Below are 14,296 nucleotides of genomic sequence, written 5' to 3' on the forward strand. Positions count from 1 at the left end.
CCCCAGCATGGGTACCCTGTAACTTTATGATCTACCCCAGCATGGGTGTCCTGCAACTTTATGATCTACCCCAGCATAGGTGCCTTGTAACTTTATGACCTACCCCAGCATGGGTGCCCTGCAACTTTATGATCTACCCCAGCATAGGTACCCCCTGCAACTTTATGATCTACCCCAGCATAGGTACCCCCTGCAACTTTCTGGAATCCCTACCTCTCCCTTATATTGTACACTATCCTCTCCCACGATGCCTAAAACCCCAAGCTTGAGAGCTGCAGACCAGCTCAGTAATCGTGAAGGAAGAACAGAGGCAGAGAATAGGCCTAGGCCCAGCCTATCTGAGCAGCCAGCTGGGCCATGCCTGCTCCTCTCCCACCCTGCCAGGCCCTGGCCCTAAGCTTCAGACCCCTCCTCAGCCCCATTCAGAAATGACCACTGGTAGCTGGAGTTCAGTTCCTATATTTCAGCAGGCTCTGGGTAGCGGAGCCTGGCAAGTCTTTCACCCCTACCCCCAACAACATGCTTGCTCTCAGGTGAGTCAGATGCTTGAGTTTGCCTGTATGGATGCTGCATGCAACCTGGACTACAAGGCACTGAGCTACATGCTCACCCATAGGGAAGAGAAGGAGGAAAGATTCTCCCATCCCTAGGGCTGTGGCCAGTTCAAAAATATGTACCCACAAACCTGTCTGCAAGTATCTGCTAGAGAGAAGGGGGTGGAGGGGTCCCTCCATTTGCTGGTGTCCTGCTGCTGCCTCCACAGGCCAGTTTTGCCCAGTGTCCTCCACATTCTTAAAACTGGACTCAGTTCGGGTCCCTCTGTGGTGAGCAGATGTGGAGAAGTTCCAGGAGGGGCTCATAGCAGGGTCTGTCCCCTTCTGGTCATGCTCTGGCTCCTAGGACTCCTCACTTGTGCAGCTCCCTGTCAGCCCCTATTCCTCAGGACAGGATGCCCCTTCTCACCCAGGTTGCCCTTGCATTGCCCCTCCCCACAGCAGCCACAGGGTCTAGAGTGGAGAAGGCCCCGCCGGCCTAGTTAGCGTCCACGCGGCAGTACACCATCTCTGGGAGGCAAATGACCAGCATGCTATGCCCCGGGCTTGAGCCAAGAACCTGAGTCCACAGGTGGTTCACACCTACAGTCTTACCTATTCCTGAGCCCATACCACAGAGCTGTCAGCATGACTGGCCCAGCAAGGGTAACCCACGCCGGCTTCTCCTTCACTAGATATCCCCCGTCACTGTCTCTGCTAGTTCTGGGGGTGGAGGGACAGGAGAAGGAGCTTCCTGTAGGATCCCTGCCGGGGATGCCAAGCCAGGAGCCTCCATGGGTGATTTTGGAGTGGGACTTGTAATCCTGGGCTCTGAAGTATTGGTCCTGGGTGGAGAGAGCCCTTCAGACTCGGCCTGCTGGCGTCGGTATGGAGTGTGGAAGAAGAGGACCAGGACACAAGTGAAGAGGATGCACAGACCAGCCAGCAGCAGCAGGGACACTGGGGACACAAACACAGCCCTGTCCCACAAACAGCCAAGCAACTGGAAACCCCTTGACTACAGCTGAACCTGGGTGAGCAGAAACCCAGGTAGTTCTCACTCAGCTGACCACAAAGTGGCCTGGAAACAGCCCAATGCCCAGTTCCTGGTAGCCCCAAGAATTGGGACTTTGCATTGCCAGTAAGGGAACTGGGTAACAAGTAGACGACACCAGCATTTGATTTTTTCCCACACCCATCTCTGACTCTATGACCCCTCCCTTCTTGCCTTGGTCTTTCTGGCCCTGTCTTTCTCAGTGTTTCCCTGTTTCTGTATTTTTGTCTCTGTCTCCCTCTGTGTCACCCTCCCCTACCCCCCACTGTGATCTCAGTATGTCTCTGTCTGTCTCTGTCTCCTTTTCCCCTCTCAGATCTCTGTCTCTGTCTCCCTCCATTTACCTTTCTCTTTTCATGGATTGTAAGAAGCTCACATGGGGGTACCGGGGCTAAGGTTACATCAGGGACTTGGGGTAACACTCACCAGCTGAGCTCAGATGTCTCTTGCCCCACCCCGCAGCACCATGGCACCCAATCCCACCACCACCCCCCCAGGCCCACAAAGGGCAGCACGAGCTAGTGTTCTTGAGAGGAGGGTCCAGGGCTGTCTGTGGTTAGGCTGGCTCTCCTAGCTGCTGCTCTGTGGCACCAAGGCCTGGGTGTAGACACTCACCCGTCCAGTCCAGTGGGTCCTCACCCTGCCGGCAAGTGGAGACAGGCGGCTTGGCACTCTGCACGGTAAGTGCTGTCAGCAGCACCATGATGAGCGTTCCCTCAGCCTGCCTGGACACACAGGGCCCTCAAGCTGAGCAGCGTTGGAAACCACCGGACCGGAGCGGAATGCTACCGTAGGAGGGAGCCAACATCTGTGCCACCCATGCCCCTGTGGACTCCCGAGCTGGCCTCAGCCTGAACACAGCAGACACTCAGCACACGCTTAGCACTGGACAAAGCAGGCCAGGGAACAGGGACGTGGGCCTCCCAGCCTGGACAGGACAAGAGGTGGTCCTCTGGGCCCAGGGTAAGCACCTATGGCAGATGGATGGACACTCACCCCAGGACAAAGACCAGGCCTGCAGCCGCTCCTTCTCCTACAGGAAACGAGCACTCAACAGCCAGCTCCATGGCCACTGGTGCCACTGAGAACCCGAAGAGCCCAAACAGGGAGCAGATGGCAGCCAGGGCCACCTGTTGTTCCTGCAGCTGGGCCACCTGGAGGCAGCAAGGCGGCAGAGTGAAGAACAGCGGAAGCCAGGAGGTGTGTACTGCACCCTGGGCTCCTGGACTAGCTGGTGAGGTGTGAGCAGGGAAGCTGCATCCTACCCAAGGTCGCTCAGTAGGCAGTGGTCAAGCTGGAGTTAAAGGGCCTGCCTGGCCACACTGCCCTGTCCCATCCCGTCCATACCACCCTGCCCAAAGCACCTATTCATTGTCAGCACCAGCGGGCACTCACCAGGGCAAAGGCCACACAGGTCAGGGAGCTGAGGCAGAGCCCTATCTTGGTGGCCTCTGTGAAACACTTGGTCCGATCTACATACAGTCCAAGAACCAGGGCACCCAGGATCCCGAACACGATGAAAAGGGCCCCACAGAGGCCTGAAAACTCCTAGAAGCAGAGAGGAGATGGGGTTGTGGAAGAGGGGGGAAGAGAAGCCAGACACTCTCATGGGGAAAAAGCCGTTAAGGCTCCTCAAGGACTGTGCCATCACTCGGGCAGGGCCAGAAGCGCAGGATGGGAAAGACTTGGCTGCCTGCTAGGGCAGGGTTCCCGCACTCTGCACCCACTCCAGGGGAGGGCCAGATCCCCTCGGACAGCCTGCAGGACTTCGGTGTCTGTGCTCCCCAGGGCAGATGTAGAAATACATATCTAACCCACCCCCAGCGTGGAGACTGAGGGCATGATGCAGGGAGGTATGTGCAGCCACAATGGCTACCACCACCAGGAGAATATTGACCTAGGGGCCATCAGGGATGGACATGGAGGGTGCAGCAGGAAACCCCAGGAAGAGGACTGGGTGCTCACACTGGAGTAGCCACTGGCACAGAGGATTTGCTCCAGGAGGGCAGAGAAGCTAGAGAAGACCCCGATGCCACCTCCAAAGCACACAGCCAGGATAACATAGGCCTTGTTCTGGACCAGCTGGAAGAGAAGGCATTCTTGGCCCAGGAACACCAGTGCCCTTCTGACACCACCCATCCAGCCCCCAGTGTCTGCCGCACCTACCAGCTTGAGCCCTTGGATGAAATCCTCTGAGGTGGAGTTGGCAGCCCCCGCAGAGGGTGGGGTGGGGGGTACACTCTCCCAGAGGCAGGCAATGGCCAGCAGACAGGTAAGGGCAGCGGGCGCAATGTAGACACCAAGCTGGGGAGAGTGGATGGAGGTCACCAAGCAGTCATATTGATGTATGCATCCTCACACACTCCAGCTTGCCCTGGGTTCAGGCTCTGCTACCCCCTCATCAGCTACCACTCACCTTCAGTCTCCAGAGTTTGCAGTCCCAGGGCCTGTAGTAAGCTGCCTGCTTCACTCTTACCTGCTCCAAAGGACTGCATGTGGAGTCCAGCTTTCAGAATACTACCCAAAGACAACTTCCTCCTTGAAAATGGCAACCTGACCTCCTTAGGGTCCAGTCTCATCCCAATAGCCCCCTCACACTTACACAAGAAGCAGGCTGACATATCCAGAAGGGTCATACTGATAGGAATGGGGACACAAATGTTCACGTGCATATACCATACCTAAGCATACAGCACATACAAGGACAGACACCACACACACCACATCTAGGCCCAAGCTAATATAGGACATCTGTGCCCCTCGGGAGCTCCTCACCATCACAGGGATGTCCTCTGCCTTCTTGACCAGGGCAGGTGACAGCACATTGGCCATAAGGATGCCCAGGGGGTTTGCTAGGTTGACAGATGGACAAAGAACTGCATTAGTTCAGCCACGATAGGCTTTACGCCAGCCTTCTTGGTTTTCATGTCTTGGCTTAAGCTCAAGCTCAGGGGCAGAGAAGCCCTGTGCCCAGCCAAGGGGCAGAGCTGAGACCAGGCAGAGAGACTTGACTTTGGGACTCACACATGGTGCCAATCATGTTGGCTGTGGCTCGCTGGTGCTCTGGGAACCACAAGGCAGCCAGTTTGGCTGGAGAGAAGATGACCAGAGTCTGGGCCAAGGCACAGAGGCTCTGACCACTCATGAGGAAGGCAAATGGGTTGGGAATCCCACTGGCTAGGCCAGGCAGAGCACGCAGTACACTTCCAGCCAAGTTCAGCCACGCACCCAGGATGATCTGTGGATGGTTAAAGGTTGACAGCCCACTCAGTCTTTCCACCCCATGCCCACAAATGCCCAGCCCCTGTCCACAGAATCAGCCCAACTTCAGCCACCCTCTGCCCTGGCAGATCTGCTAGAAGGTGGAGGCATCCCATCTGGTGGCGTTAGTAACCCTGTCTAGGGAGGTGCCCACAGCTCTCACACCCAAAGGCAGGGGCCCCTGGCACTAGAGCAGGCATGATGTCAGCTCCAACTCACAGCCCAGCGGAGCCCCATAGAATCCAGGACCCAGATGGCTGCTATGCCAAATGGGATGGAAACCACAAGGTAGATCAGCGACAGCCAGTTGATCTGTTCCATGGACAGGGAGAAGTGCTTGGCGATGGTGTCGGCCACAGGTGCAAAGCTGAGCCACAGCTGTGGATGCAAGGAAGTCATCCAGGAGCTATCATCTCTGCCCACCCAACTCTGCCCTTGTTGCTTGTGGCCTCGTGTAATTAACCCAGGGAGGAGCAGGAGTGTGGGCAGGCGCCTATACACTGTAGTGATGCTACCTAACACGAAGTCCGTGCTCTCCTGCTGGAGATCCCCTTGACCCATGCTGCCCTGCTGAGGATGGCACCTGGGCAGGGCCAGACAGCCTGTGCCTCAGCGTAGCAACCTGTGGAAGCACATGTGAAGGCCAGCCCGCTGGTGGTAAGCAGCAAGATCCAGGCTGACTAGTCATAAAACCCCACATGACAGCAAATTTACGCAAGGGCTTTGTCTTCTTCCCTTTTCCTCAGGACAGTACAAGGGACTGAGCTCCCAGGCTCAGGAAAGGGCTTCATGCAGGCCTCCCTACCTCCAACCTAAATCTTGCCCAGAAGACAGGCAGGTGAGGTGACTGCTTACAGACACACTCCTCAGTGGCCACTAAACTGCCATCCTTCCCAGAACTGTGCCCAGAACCAGACAGAGTATATGTGTCTCACATGTGCAAGATAGCCCAGGTGGCGGAATGACCCTTCAGCTCACCCACTGTACCTGATCACCTTTGGCCATCTCCCAGCCTTGCCTAGGCTCACGCATGTCACCAGGGTTGTGTGACATCTGCCTAATACCCCCAAGCAGAACACTGAGCTGTCTCCTAGCTTTGCCCTAAACTCTATTGTGCCTGCCCTCTCAGTAGCTCTTCTATGGCTGCAGGGAACTGGAGGATCTAGGGATGATGGACAGGAAAATATGGTACCCACTGGCTCACAGCCAGGAACCAGCCAAGGATCACAATTCTTGGTGTCAGAGTCAATTTATGCTTGCTTCATAAGGATAATAGGACAAGACCACATGTCCCAGGAACTTTTCAGACCCCTAGAAGCAGCTCAAAGCCAAGGGAGAGGTCTAGGTGTATCTCCAGACAACCCACCCAAAGCTAGTGGCATTCTCCACTACCCAGGCACTGGGGACCTGGGAGCCTGCCATTGGAAAGCAGCATAGGCAGCTGTGGGCAGAGAGGTTTCTACAATCAACACAGCAGGCAGAGCTCAGGTTCACACAACAAGTGCCATTTGTGTCTCACCAGGGAAAAGGCCTCAAGAATCAGCCTGCAGGCATTTTAAATGCAGTGTCACCTGGCAGTGCTGAAATCCTCCCATATCCGCCTGCCTAGACATCATGTCCACGCATAGCTCTGAACCTCCCTGACCTGTATATCAAGCTACCAAAAGTAGCCGCAGGGCCCAGATGCTATTTCCCCCTTCCCCATTCAGAGCAAGGTTGTGGATGGACACAGATCTTGGGCAGCGCTGTAGCTTTAGGAGAGTGAACAGGACGCTGCCTTTGCCCGCCCGCCCACCTGCCCATCCGTACCATGGCGTTGGAGCAGCTCAGCAGGCTGATCACCAGCAGGAAGACCCAGCGGCGAGGGTAGGCCCGGAGGCCCTGTGGGGGGTCTTCCATGGTCACTGTCTGGGCCTGGAGTGTAGCCAGGAGCCTGAAGAGCCAGGTAGGGCTGGGCAGCACTGAAGCCGCACTCAGTCTCCACCCAGGGGGTGGAGAGTGGGGTGGTGCATGGAGTGGGAAGGGCCAGCCCTGCCCAGACACTTCTGGGTTTTCCAGATTAAAGGCCAGGGTGAAGTCGCCACCACAAAAGAAGGCCCCTCCACAGGAACTGGCAAGGACAAGCCCACGGAGTTGTGTACCTAGGAAAGAGGATCTGAGGTCCCTCTACCCCATCAAAATCTGTGCTTCCTGAAAGATTTCCCAAATTCCTGAGGTGAAAAGAAACTAAAGGAAGAGGACAAAGGTCAGCCTAGAAGAGGAGCCTGGGTGTATTGAGATGCAAATCCAGAGTTGTCATTTGACTTCTGCCTCCCCAAGGGAAGCAGGAACTGGAGGAGGGTGGAGCTGAGGACGGCCTCACAGAGGACCTAATCTGTTCAGCCTTCCCACCCCAGGAGCTGTGGCCCACACTTGTACCTGAGGAGCTGAGGCAGGACGGTTGGGCAGAGTTCTGTTTGTGTCGGGGAGAGGCTGGAGGACTGGAGTCACACTGACTGCATTTGCCCTTGGCTCTCTCTGGAAAAGCACATGCACTCTAACACCCTGCCCACAACACAGTAGTTTCAGGTGGAGTTTCGGCTAGGAGCCAGTGAGGAAGTCTCTAACTTGATCTTTATTTTCATCAAAACCCACCGGTGAGGAAGTCTCTTTTCAACAAAACCCATCTAAATAATCGTGTGTGTGTGCATTCTTGGGAGACTGTGAACATGTCAGATAGTCGCCCATTGTAGGATAAAGCCCTGCCAATCATAGAGGTGTTCGCCAAAATGGGCAGAACCGGCTCTCCAAAATCCCAAATGGAGTCTCTCCTTCATCTCTGCCCTCACCTTCTCTGTCTTCCTCTTCTTCCTCACCCCCTGTACCCTCCCACCCTGCCGTTCATAGCCCTACCCTCAAGACCCGGTTCTTGTAGTCTTCTTCACCCCCTCAAGCTGCCTTTAGGCTGGGGCCTTGCCTGGCAGACAGGGGAAGGGTAACTCGGGGCTCCACAGTGGAGGGAACTGGCTCAGGTGGGACTCTGTCCTCACAGCTGTGAGCCTGGGCGGTGTCTGAGCTGGTAGGGCCAGTCTCAGTGGTTGCTTCCTGCGTGGGCATATCTCTGGTGTGCTGCCATTCTCTTGGGCTCTGGGGCTGAGCAGATGAGTTCAGCAGAGTTGCAGGATGAAAAATTAGTGCAAAGCAATCAACTGAATTTCTATAACCTGCACTAACATGGAACATGTGGAAGCCAAAGATAAACATATCATACATTTACCACAACTTTCTAAGAAAACTAAATACTACAATAGACATACGCGTAACAAAACAGATTTTTTGAGGAGGGGAGGGGTGCTGGTCCTGGGGATTGGCACTGTCTCTGAGCTGTTCTGCTCAAAGCTAGCTAACTTTACCACTTGAGCCATAGTTTTACTTTTGACTTTTCAGTGGTTAATTGGAGATAAGAGTTTCTTGGTCTTTTCTGCTCTGGCTGACCTTGAACCATGATCTTCAGATTTCAGCTTCCTGAAAAGCTCAGGTTGCCTGTGTGAGCCACTGGTTTCTGGCACAAAACAAGTTTATAGCACTTTTATACTAAAAAAATATAACACTAATGAAAAAAAAATCAGTAAAGATCTATGGAAAGACATACCATGCTTTGGACTGGAAAATAATACAGATGTCAGTTCTCCCTAAATGTATCTACTGTATAGATTTAATTCAACTCTTTATTTTATTATATTTTTGCCAGTCCTGGGACTTGAGCTCAGGGCCTGAGTGTTGTCCTTGGACTGTCTCAGGGCTAAAACTCTACCACTTGGGCCACAGCACCACTTCTGGCTTTTCTATGTATGTGGTACCAAGGAATCGAAACCAGGTCTTTGTGCATGCTAGGCAAGAACTCTACTACTAGGCCAAACCCCCAGCCCCCGTTTAAGGCAACTCTTATCAACAGGTTTTTGTATGCATACACTGGGGGGAAACATTTTCAAACCACATATTCAACAAAGGACTGGTCACTAGGACTTAAAACTCAACAGTTTAAAAAAATTAAAAATATTCTCTAATAATAATAAAATTAAAAATAGATTTTAAAAAACTAAGAAATTTCAAAAAGGTAAGCAGATTGCAAATAGAGATGAATTATAAAGTTCATTAGCAACTAGGAAAATGCTAATTGAAGCCACAATGTGATATTATCACACACTTTTGGGGAATGACCAAAATAAAAAAGCAATATCAAGTGCCATCGAGGCAATGAAAAACCAGTCAGCAATTCCTTATAAAAGTATCATATAACCCAGCAACTGCATTACTGGGAATTTATTCCTGAGGAATAAAAACATATCCACACAAGTGCATGTCACAGCTTTATACACGATAGTAAAAGTCCAGAAATTGCTGGATACCAGTGGCTCCTGCCTTTTAGCCTAATAACTGAGGAAACTGAGATCTGAGGATCAGGATTCAGTCCGTCGAGGTAAGAAAGACCATGAGAATCTTATTTCCGAATAACCACCAAAAAGCCAGAAGTGGCACTTTGGCTAAAGTGGTAGCTTTGACCAAACAAAATCTCAGGGACAGTGCCCAGACCCAGCTCAGATGGACAGACAGACAGACACATGCATGAGCGTGTACACACACACACACACACACACACACATTAGAAATACCCAGATACGGTTGGGAGTTTGGCCTTTATTCTTTATTGGTAAGAGTGCTTATCTAGCATGCACAAAGATCCAGGCTTAATTCCTCTGTACCACATAGGTAGAAAAAGCTGGAATTGGTGCTGTGGCTCAGGTGGCAGAGCACTAGCCTTGAGAAAGCTCAAGGACGGTGCTCAGGCGCTGAGCTCAAGCCTCAGGACTGGCAAAAGGAAAAAAGAAAAAAAGAAATATCCAGATGTCCTTTAGTCAATGTATAGTGAAGCAAACAGTCCATTGCACAATGGAATATTACTCAGTAGGAATGTAGCAACACTAGCAACAGCCTAGATGCATCTGCAAGTAATTTGGCAGAGTGAGACAAAAAACAAAAACAAAAAACAGCCAGGCCTCAGAGCTACATTGCTAGGGTTCAGATATGGTTGACTGAGTCCTTCATGGCTGGAAGCTTGGTCCTCAGTGGAGCACTGCTGAGGTGGAGGGAACCATAGAAAGAAGGGCCTAGTGAGGGTTCTCAGGTGGCCTTCATTTGATGTACTATTACTTGTAGTAAATGCAGTTCTGAAGAAAATGATTGCTTATGAAGAGCAAGCATGTTAGCAAGTGTCCATAATTGAGCTATTTGGGAGGCAGAGATAGGATCATGGCCCAATAATGGCCTAGGCAAAAGTGCTACCTAAAAACAAAAGAAAAGGGAGGGAGGGAGAGAGGGAGTACGGACTTGGAATGTAGATGAAGTGGTCAAACGTTTGTCTACCTGTAAGGCTCTGAATTTAATTCCCAGTACAGACAAAAAGAGAAGGGGAAGCCAGGCACGGTGGCTCATGCCTGTCGTCCTAGCTACTCAGGAGGCTGAGATCTGAGGATCTTGGTCCAAAGCCAGCCCGGGCACTAAAGAGCGTGAGACTCTTACCTCCCATTAACCATAAGAAAAATAGGAAGTGGGGCTGAGGCTCAAAGGGTAGGGCGATAGCCTCAAGCTGAAGAGCTCAGGGACAGCACCCAGGCTCAGAGTTCAAATGCCATGACTGACCAAAGACAAAAAAGAAGAACAAAACTGAAGAGCAGAGTGGCGGTTGCCAACCGGGACTGCAGGGCCTGGGTGCGGGGCAGGGTGGCGGAGTGGGCTGCAAAGGAGCCTGAGGCGGGTATCTGCAGCATTATCGCCTCGGTGGTACACATCAGATGCCACTTGGGAAGCTAAATCCAGGCACTAGGATCAGAAACGGAACTGGAGAATCTATGGGAGACAGAGGCAGCATCGACACCATAGGTGGCTGCCCTGTGCCTCTATGTCCCGTGAGAGGCTCCCCGAGGGGAACTTGGAAGGGGAACAGAAGCTCTCCCTGTGCTGCCTCCTACAACGGCTAGTGAGTCCACATCATCTGGACACAGGAAGCGTAATCCTGAGATGTCCCATCACGAGAAACAGCTCTCCGTTCACTTGGAAACACTGACTTTCCTACTCTGGCTTCCAGGGTATCACTGTCTTCATCCCAGCATCTGTGAACCTGGCTCTTGGCAGGTGATGGCACACACTTTTGGGACAGCCATGTCCTCATGTCTTCTTGGGAATCACTCTAATGGGCTTAGCATCCAGCTCTCACTATGGCTAAATCTGCGGTTCAGGTTTGTTGATGTTGTTTTGGGGGTGGGAGGTGCCTGCTTGGGTTTGATTGAACTCTAGGCCTCACACTAGGCAGGTGGTCTACTGCTAAAGCCACATCCAGCCCCCATTCCCCCCCACTGCTTATTCTGAGATGGAGTCTCACTTTTTATACCAATGTATGCATAGCCTCTCATTTCACACTTCTGTTTCTTCTTCCTCCTCTTCCTCCTCCTCTTCTTCTTCATCTTTGACTTGGTCTTTGTCTTCTTGGTACCAGTCATAGGACTTGATTCAGGGCCTGGTCACTGTCCCTGAGCTTTTTTGCTCAAGGCTAGGGCTTAAATAGAGATCCACTAGAGGTTTTTTTGACAGTTACCTGGAGATTAGAGTCTGACAGAGTTTCCTGCCTCAGCAGGCTTGGAACAGAGATCCTCAGATCTCAGCACTCTCTATTGTGCCCAGCTTCTTCTGCTGAGGTAGATTTTTGTCTGCACTAGAACATTTCTTCCTATCCCAGACCTCCACATAGCCACCCTGCCCAGCTATTGGTTGAGAGGAGTCATGTGAATCATGTGAATTTATTCCCCCCTCCCCCCGTCCTGGCTTGAGCTGAGGGCCTGGGCACTGTCCTTGGGCTTTCTCGAGGCTAGAGCTCTACCACTTGAGCCACAGCACCACTTCCGGCTTTTTCTATGTATGCGGTAACCAAGGAATCAAACCTGGTCTTCGTGCATGCTAGGCAAGCACTTTACCACTAGGCCAAACTCTCAGCCCTTTGTGTGAATTTTTTTGCCCAGGTCGGCCTTGACCCATCAACCTTGCAATCTCAGCTTCTCAGTAGCTAGGATTACTGGTGCAAGGACCTGGCACCCAGCTCTTTGTCAGACTTCCACCAGCATTCCAAACTAATATTAAGTGGGCTTTCTTAGGTTAACGTCTTTCCTAAACAGTATTCTTTTCAAAATCAAGCAATTGAGAGTTGCTTTGCCACAACAGAGAAGTTTCTTTTTCTGTGCTAATACCTTTTATGATAAAGAGCTTATTGTTCATTTGTTAATTTTAATTATTTATTTGTTTATTTTTGTCAGTCCTGGGACTTGAACTCAGGGCCTGGGCACTGTCCCTGAGCTTCTTTTTGCTCAAGGCTAGCACTCTACCACTTGAGCCTCAGTGCCACTTCTGGCTTTTTTTGTGTTTATGTAGTACTGAGGAATCAAACCCATGGCTTCATGTGTGCTAGGCAAGCACTCTGCCACTGAGCCAGTTTCTCAGCCCTATTATTTGGTTTTTAATCTGTTCCTCCCACAGAATGTCCAGAATGTGAGGACAAGAGCCTGTCTATCCATCCCAAATACCTAAAGGGCCCTATAGAGGTCCTGAGGACACAGAGGTGGTGGAAAGAAGAGCCACTTCACTGCCAAGGACCCGCAGGCAAGTCCTCACCCAGCAGCTGTGCGGAGGCTCCGGACCCCGTCTGGCTCCAGCTGCAGAGCCTGCCTCCCCAGAATATCTGCCTGGTGACTCACCTGCTCCTCATCCACCCACACTGCAGAGCCCAAACCAGCATGTCAGGATCCAGATGCTCAGCCTGCCTAAGAAATGATGATGTGATTTCATCCTCATGGATTCGGAGGAGATTCAACTGCAAAACCGTTTACAAACCTTTGGTGAAATGTCAGCCTCTTTAATTGCTTACTAAAGGAGGGCCTGGGCTCCAGCTGAGCCCATGGAAGTAGATAGACACCCATGGTACCCCACCTCCTTTCCTTCCTGGCGTCAAGTGCTTGTGGCCCAGCTTGCCGTCCCCTGCAGCCCACTGGGACTGCAGCATCCTGTCAGCCCTACTGTCAGTCAGTCCTACTGTCAGTCCTACTGTCAGTCCTGCACTCAGACCATTCTTTTTTTTTTTTTTCCTGGTACCAGGACTTGCACTGCTTGGACACAGATAGTGCTCTACCACTTGAGCCACATCTCCAGCCCTGCTTTTGGTTTTTATTTTAGAATCTAGGGAACTTCTCTGCCTGAGCTGATCTAAACCATGGTCATCTAGATCTCAGTTTTTAGAGTCACCAGTCACCAAGCTCTTAAAGGCGTGAAAGGACTTGGTCTTCTCATAGGCGTGTGTGTATAGTATGAAGTGGACAACTTCCTGCCTGTGTATGGTGCATGCTAGCATTGAATGCGTGTACATGTGTATGTGGGGATGTACATGCATGTTTTCAGTGCTCTGGATTAAATCTACAGTCTCCAGTGTACGTATGTGTGTGTGTGGGGGGTGTGCATGCATGCTTTCAGTGCTCTGGATTAAATCTACAGTCTCCAGTGTACGTGTGGGGTGTGCATGCATGTTTTCAGTGCTCTGGATTAAATCTACAGTCTCCAGTGTACGTGTGTGTGTGGGGGTGTGCATGCATGTTTTCAGTGCTCTGGATTAAATCTACAGTGTCCAGTGTACGTGTGTGTGGGGGGGTGTGCATGCATGTTTTCAGTGCTCTGGATTAAATCTACAGTCTCCAGAATACGTGTGTGTGCGTGGGGGTGTGTGCATGCATGTTTTCAGTGCTCTGGATTAAATCTACAGTCTCCAGTGTACGTGTGTGTGGGGGGGTGTGCATGCATGTTTTCAGTGCTCTGGATTAAATCTACAGTCTCCAGTGTACATGTGTGTGTGGAGGGGGTGTGCATGCATATTTTCAGTGCTCTGGATTAAATCTACAGTCTCCAGTGTACGTGTGTGTGGGGGGGGTGTGCATGCATGTTTTCAGTGCTCTGGATTAAATCTACAGTCTCCAGTGTACGTGTGGGAGTGGGGGGTGTGCATGCATGTTTTCAGTGCTCTGGATTAAATCTACAGTCTTCAGTGTACGTGTGTGTGTGTGTGTGTGTGTGTGAGGTGTGCATGCATGTTTTCAGTGCTCTGGATTAAATCTACAGTGTCCAGTGTACCTGTGTGTGTGTGGGGGGGTGTGCATGCATGTTTTCAGTGCTCTGGATTAAATCTACAGTCTCCAGTGTACGTGTGTGGGGGGGGGGTGTGCATGCATGTTTTCAGTGCTCTGGATTAAATCTACAGTCTCCAGTGTACGTGTGGGGTGTGCATACATGTTTTCAGTGCTCTGGATTAAATCTACAGTCTTCAGTGTACGTGTGTGTGTGTGTGTGTGTGAGGTGTGCATGCATGTTTTCAGTGCTC

General features: G+C 51.6%; 1 protein-coding gene across 1 annotated transcript; it reads right to left on the reverse strand.

Moving 5' to 3' along the window:
* Positions 1 to 1,224: 1,224 nt before the first annotated feature.
* On the reverse strand, positions 1,225 to 12,934 carry Slc49a3 (solute carrier family 49 member 3). Its single transcript, XM_090343175.1, has 12 exons — positions 12,862 to 12,934; positions 12,547 to 12,649; positions 6,658 to 6,781; positions 5,068 to 5,226; positions 4,612 to 4,825; positions 4,363 to 4,439; positions 3,754 to 3,891; positions 3,553 to 3,669; positions 2,983 to 3,135; positions 2,584 to 2,741; positions 2,203 to 2,312; positions 1,225 to 1,493 (listed from the first exon to the last, which is right to left on the reverse strand). Exons 1-12 carry the CDS (start codon positions 12,932 to 12,934, stop codon positions 1,225 to 1,227), a joined length of 1,695 nt encoding a protein of 564 aa, XP_090199301.1.
* Positions 12,935 to 14,296: the final 1,362 nt, after the last annotated feature.

This window comes from Megascapheus bottae, chromosome 13 (assembly GCF_031878675.1).
Source record: "Megascapheus bottae isolate mThoBot1 chromosome 13, mThoBot2.hap1, whole genome shotgun sequence".
NCBI classification, from domain to species: Eukaryota; Metazoa; Chordata; class Mammalia; order Rodentia; family Geomyidae; genus Megascapheus; species Megascapheus bottae.

Excerpts from the sequence above, each read along its gene's own strand:
- Slc49a3 (XM_090343175.1), bottom strand. The coding sequence starts at position 12,934 with ATGCTGCAGTCCCAGTGGGCTGCAGGGGACGGCAAGCTGGGCCACAAG. Across the intron at positions 5,227-6,657 it reads TGAGCTGCTCCAACGCCATG|CTGTGGCTCAGCTTTGCACC; the intron begins GTACGGATGGGC and ends TTGCATCCACAG. Across the intron at positions 3,670-3,753 it reads TCATCCAAGGGCTCAAGCTG|CTGGTCCAGAACAAGGCCTA; the intron begins GTAGGTGCGGCA and ends CTTCTCTTCCAG.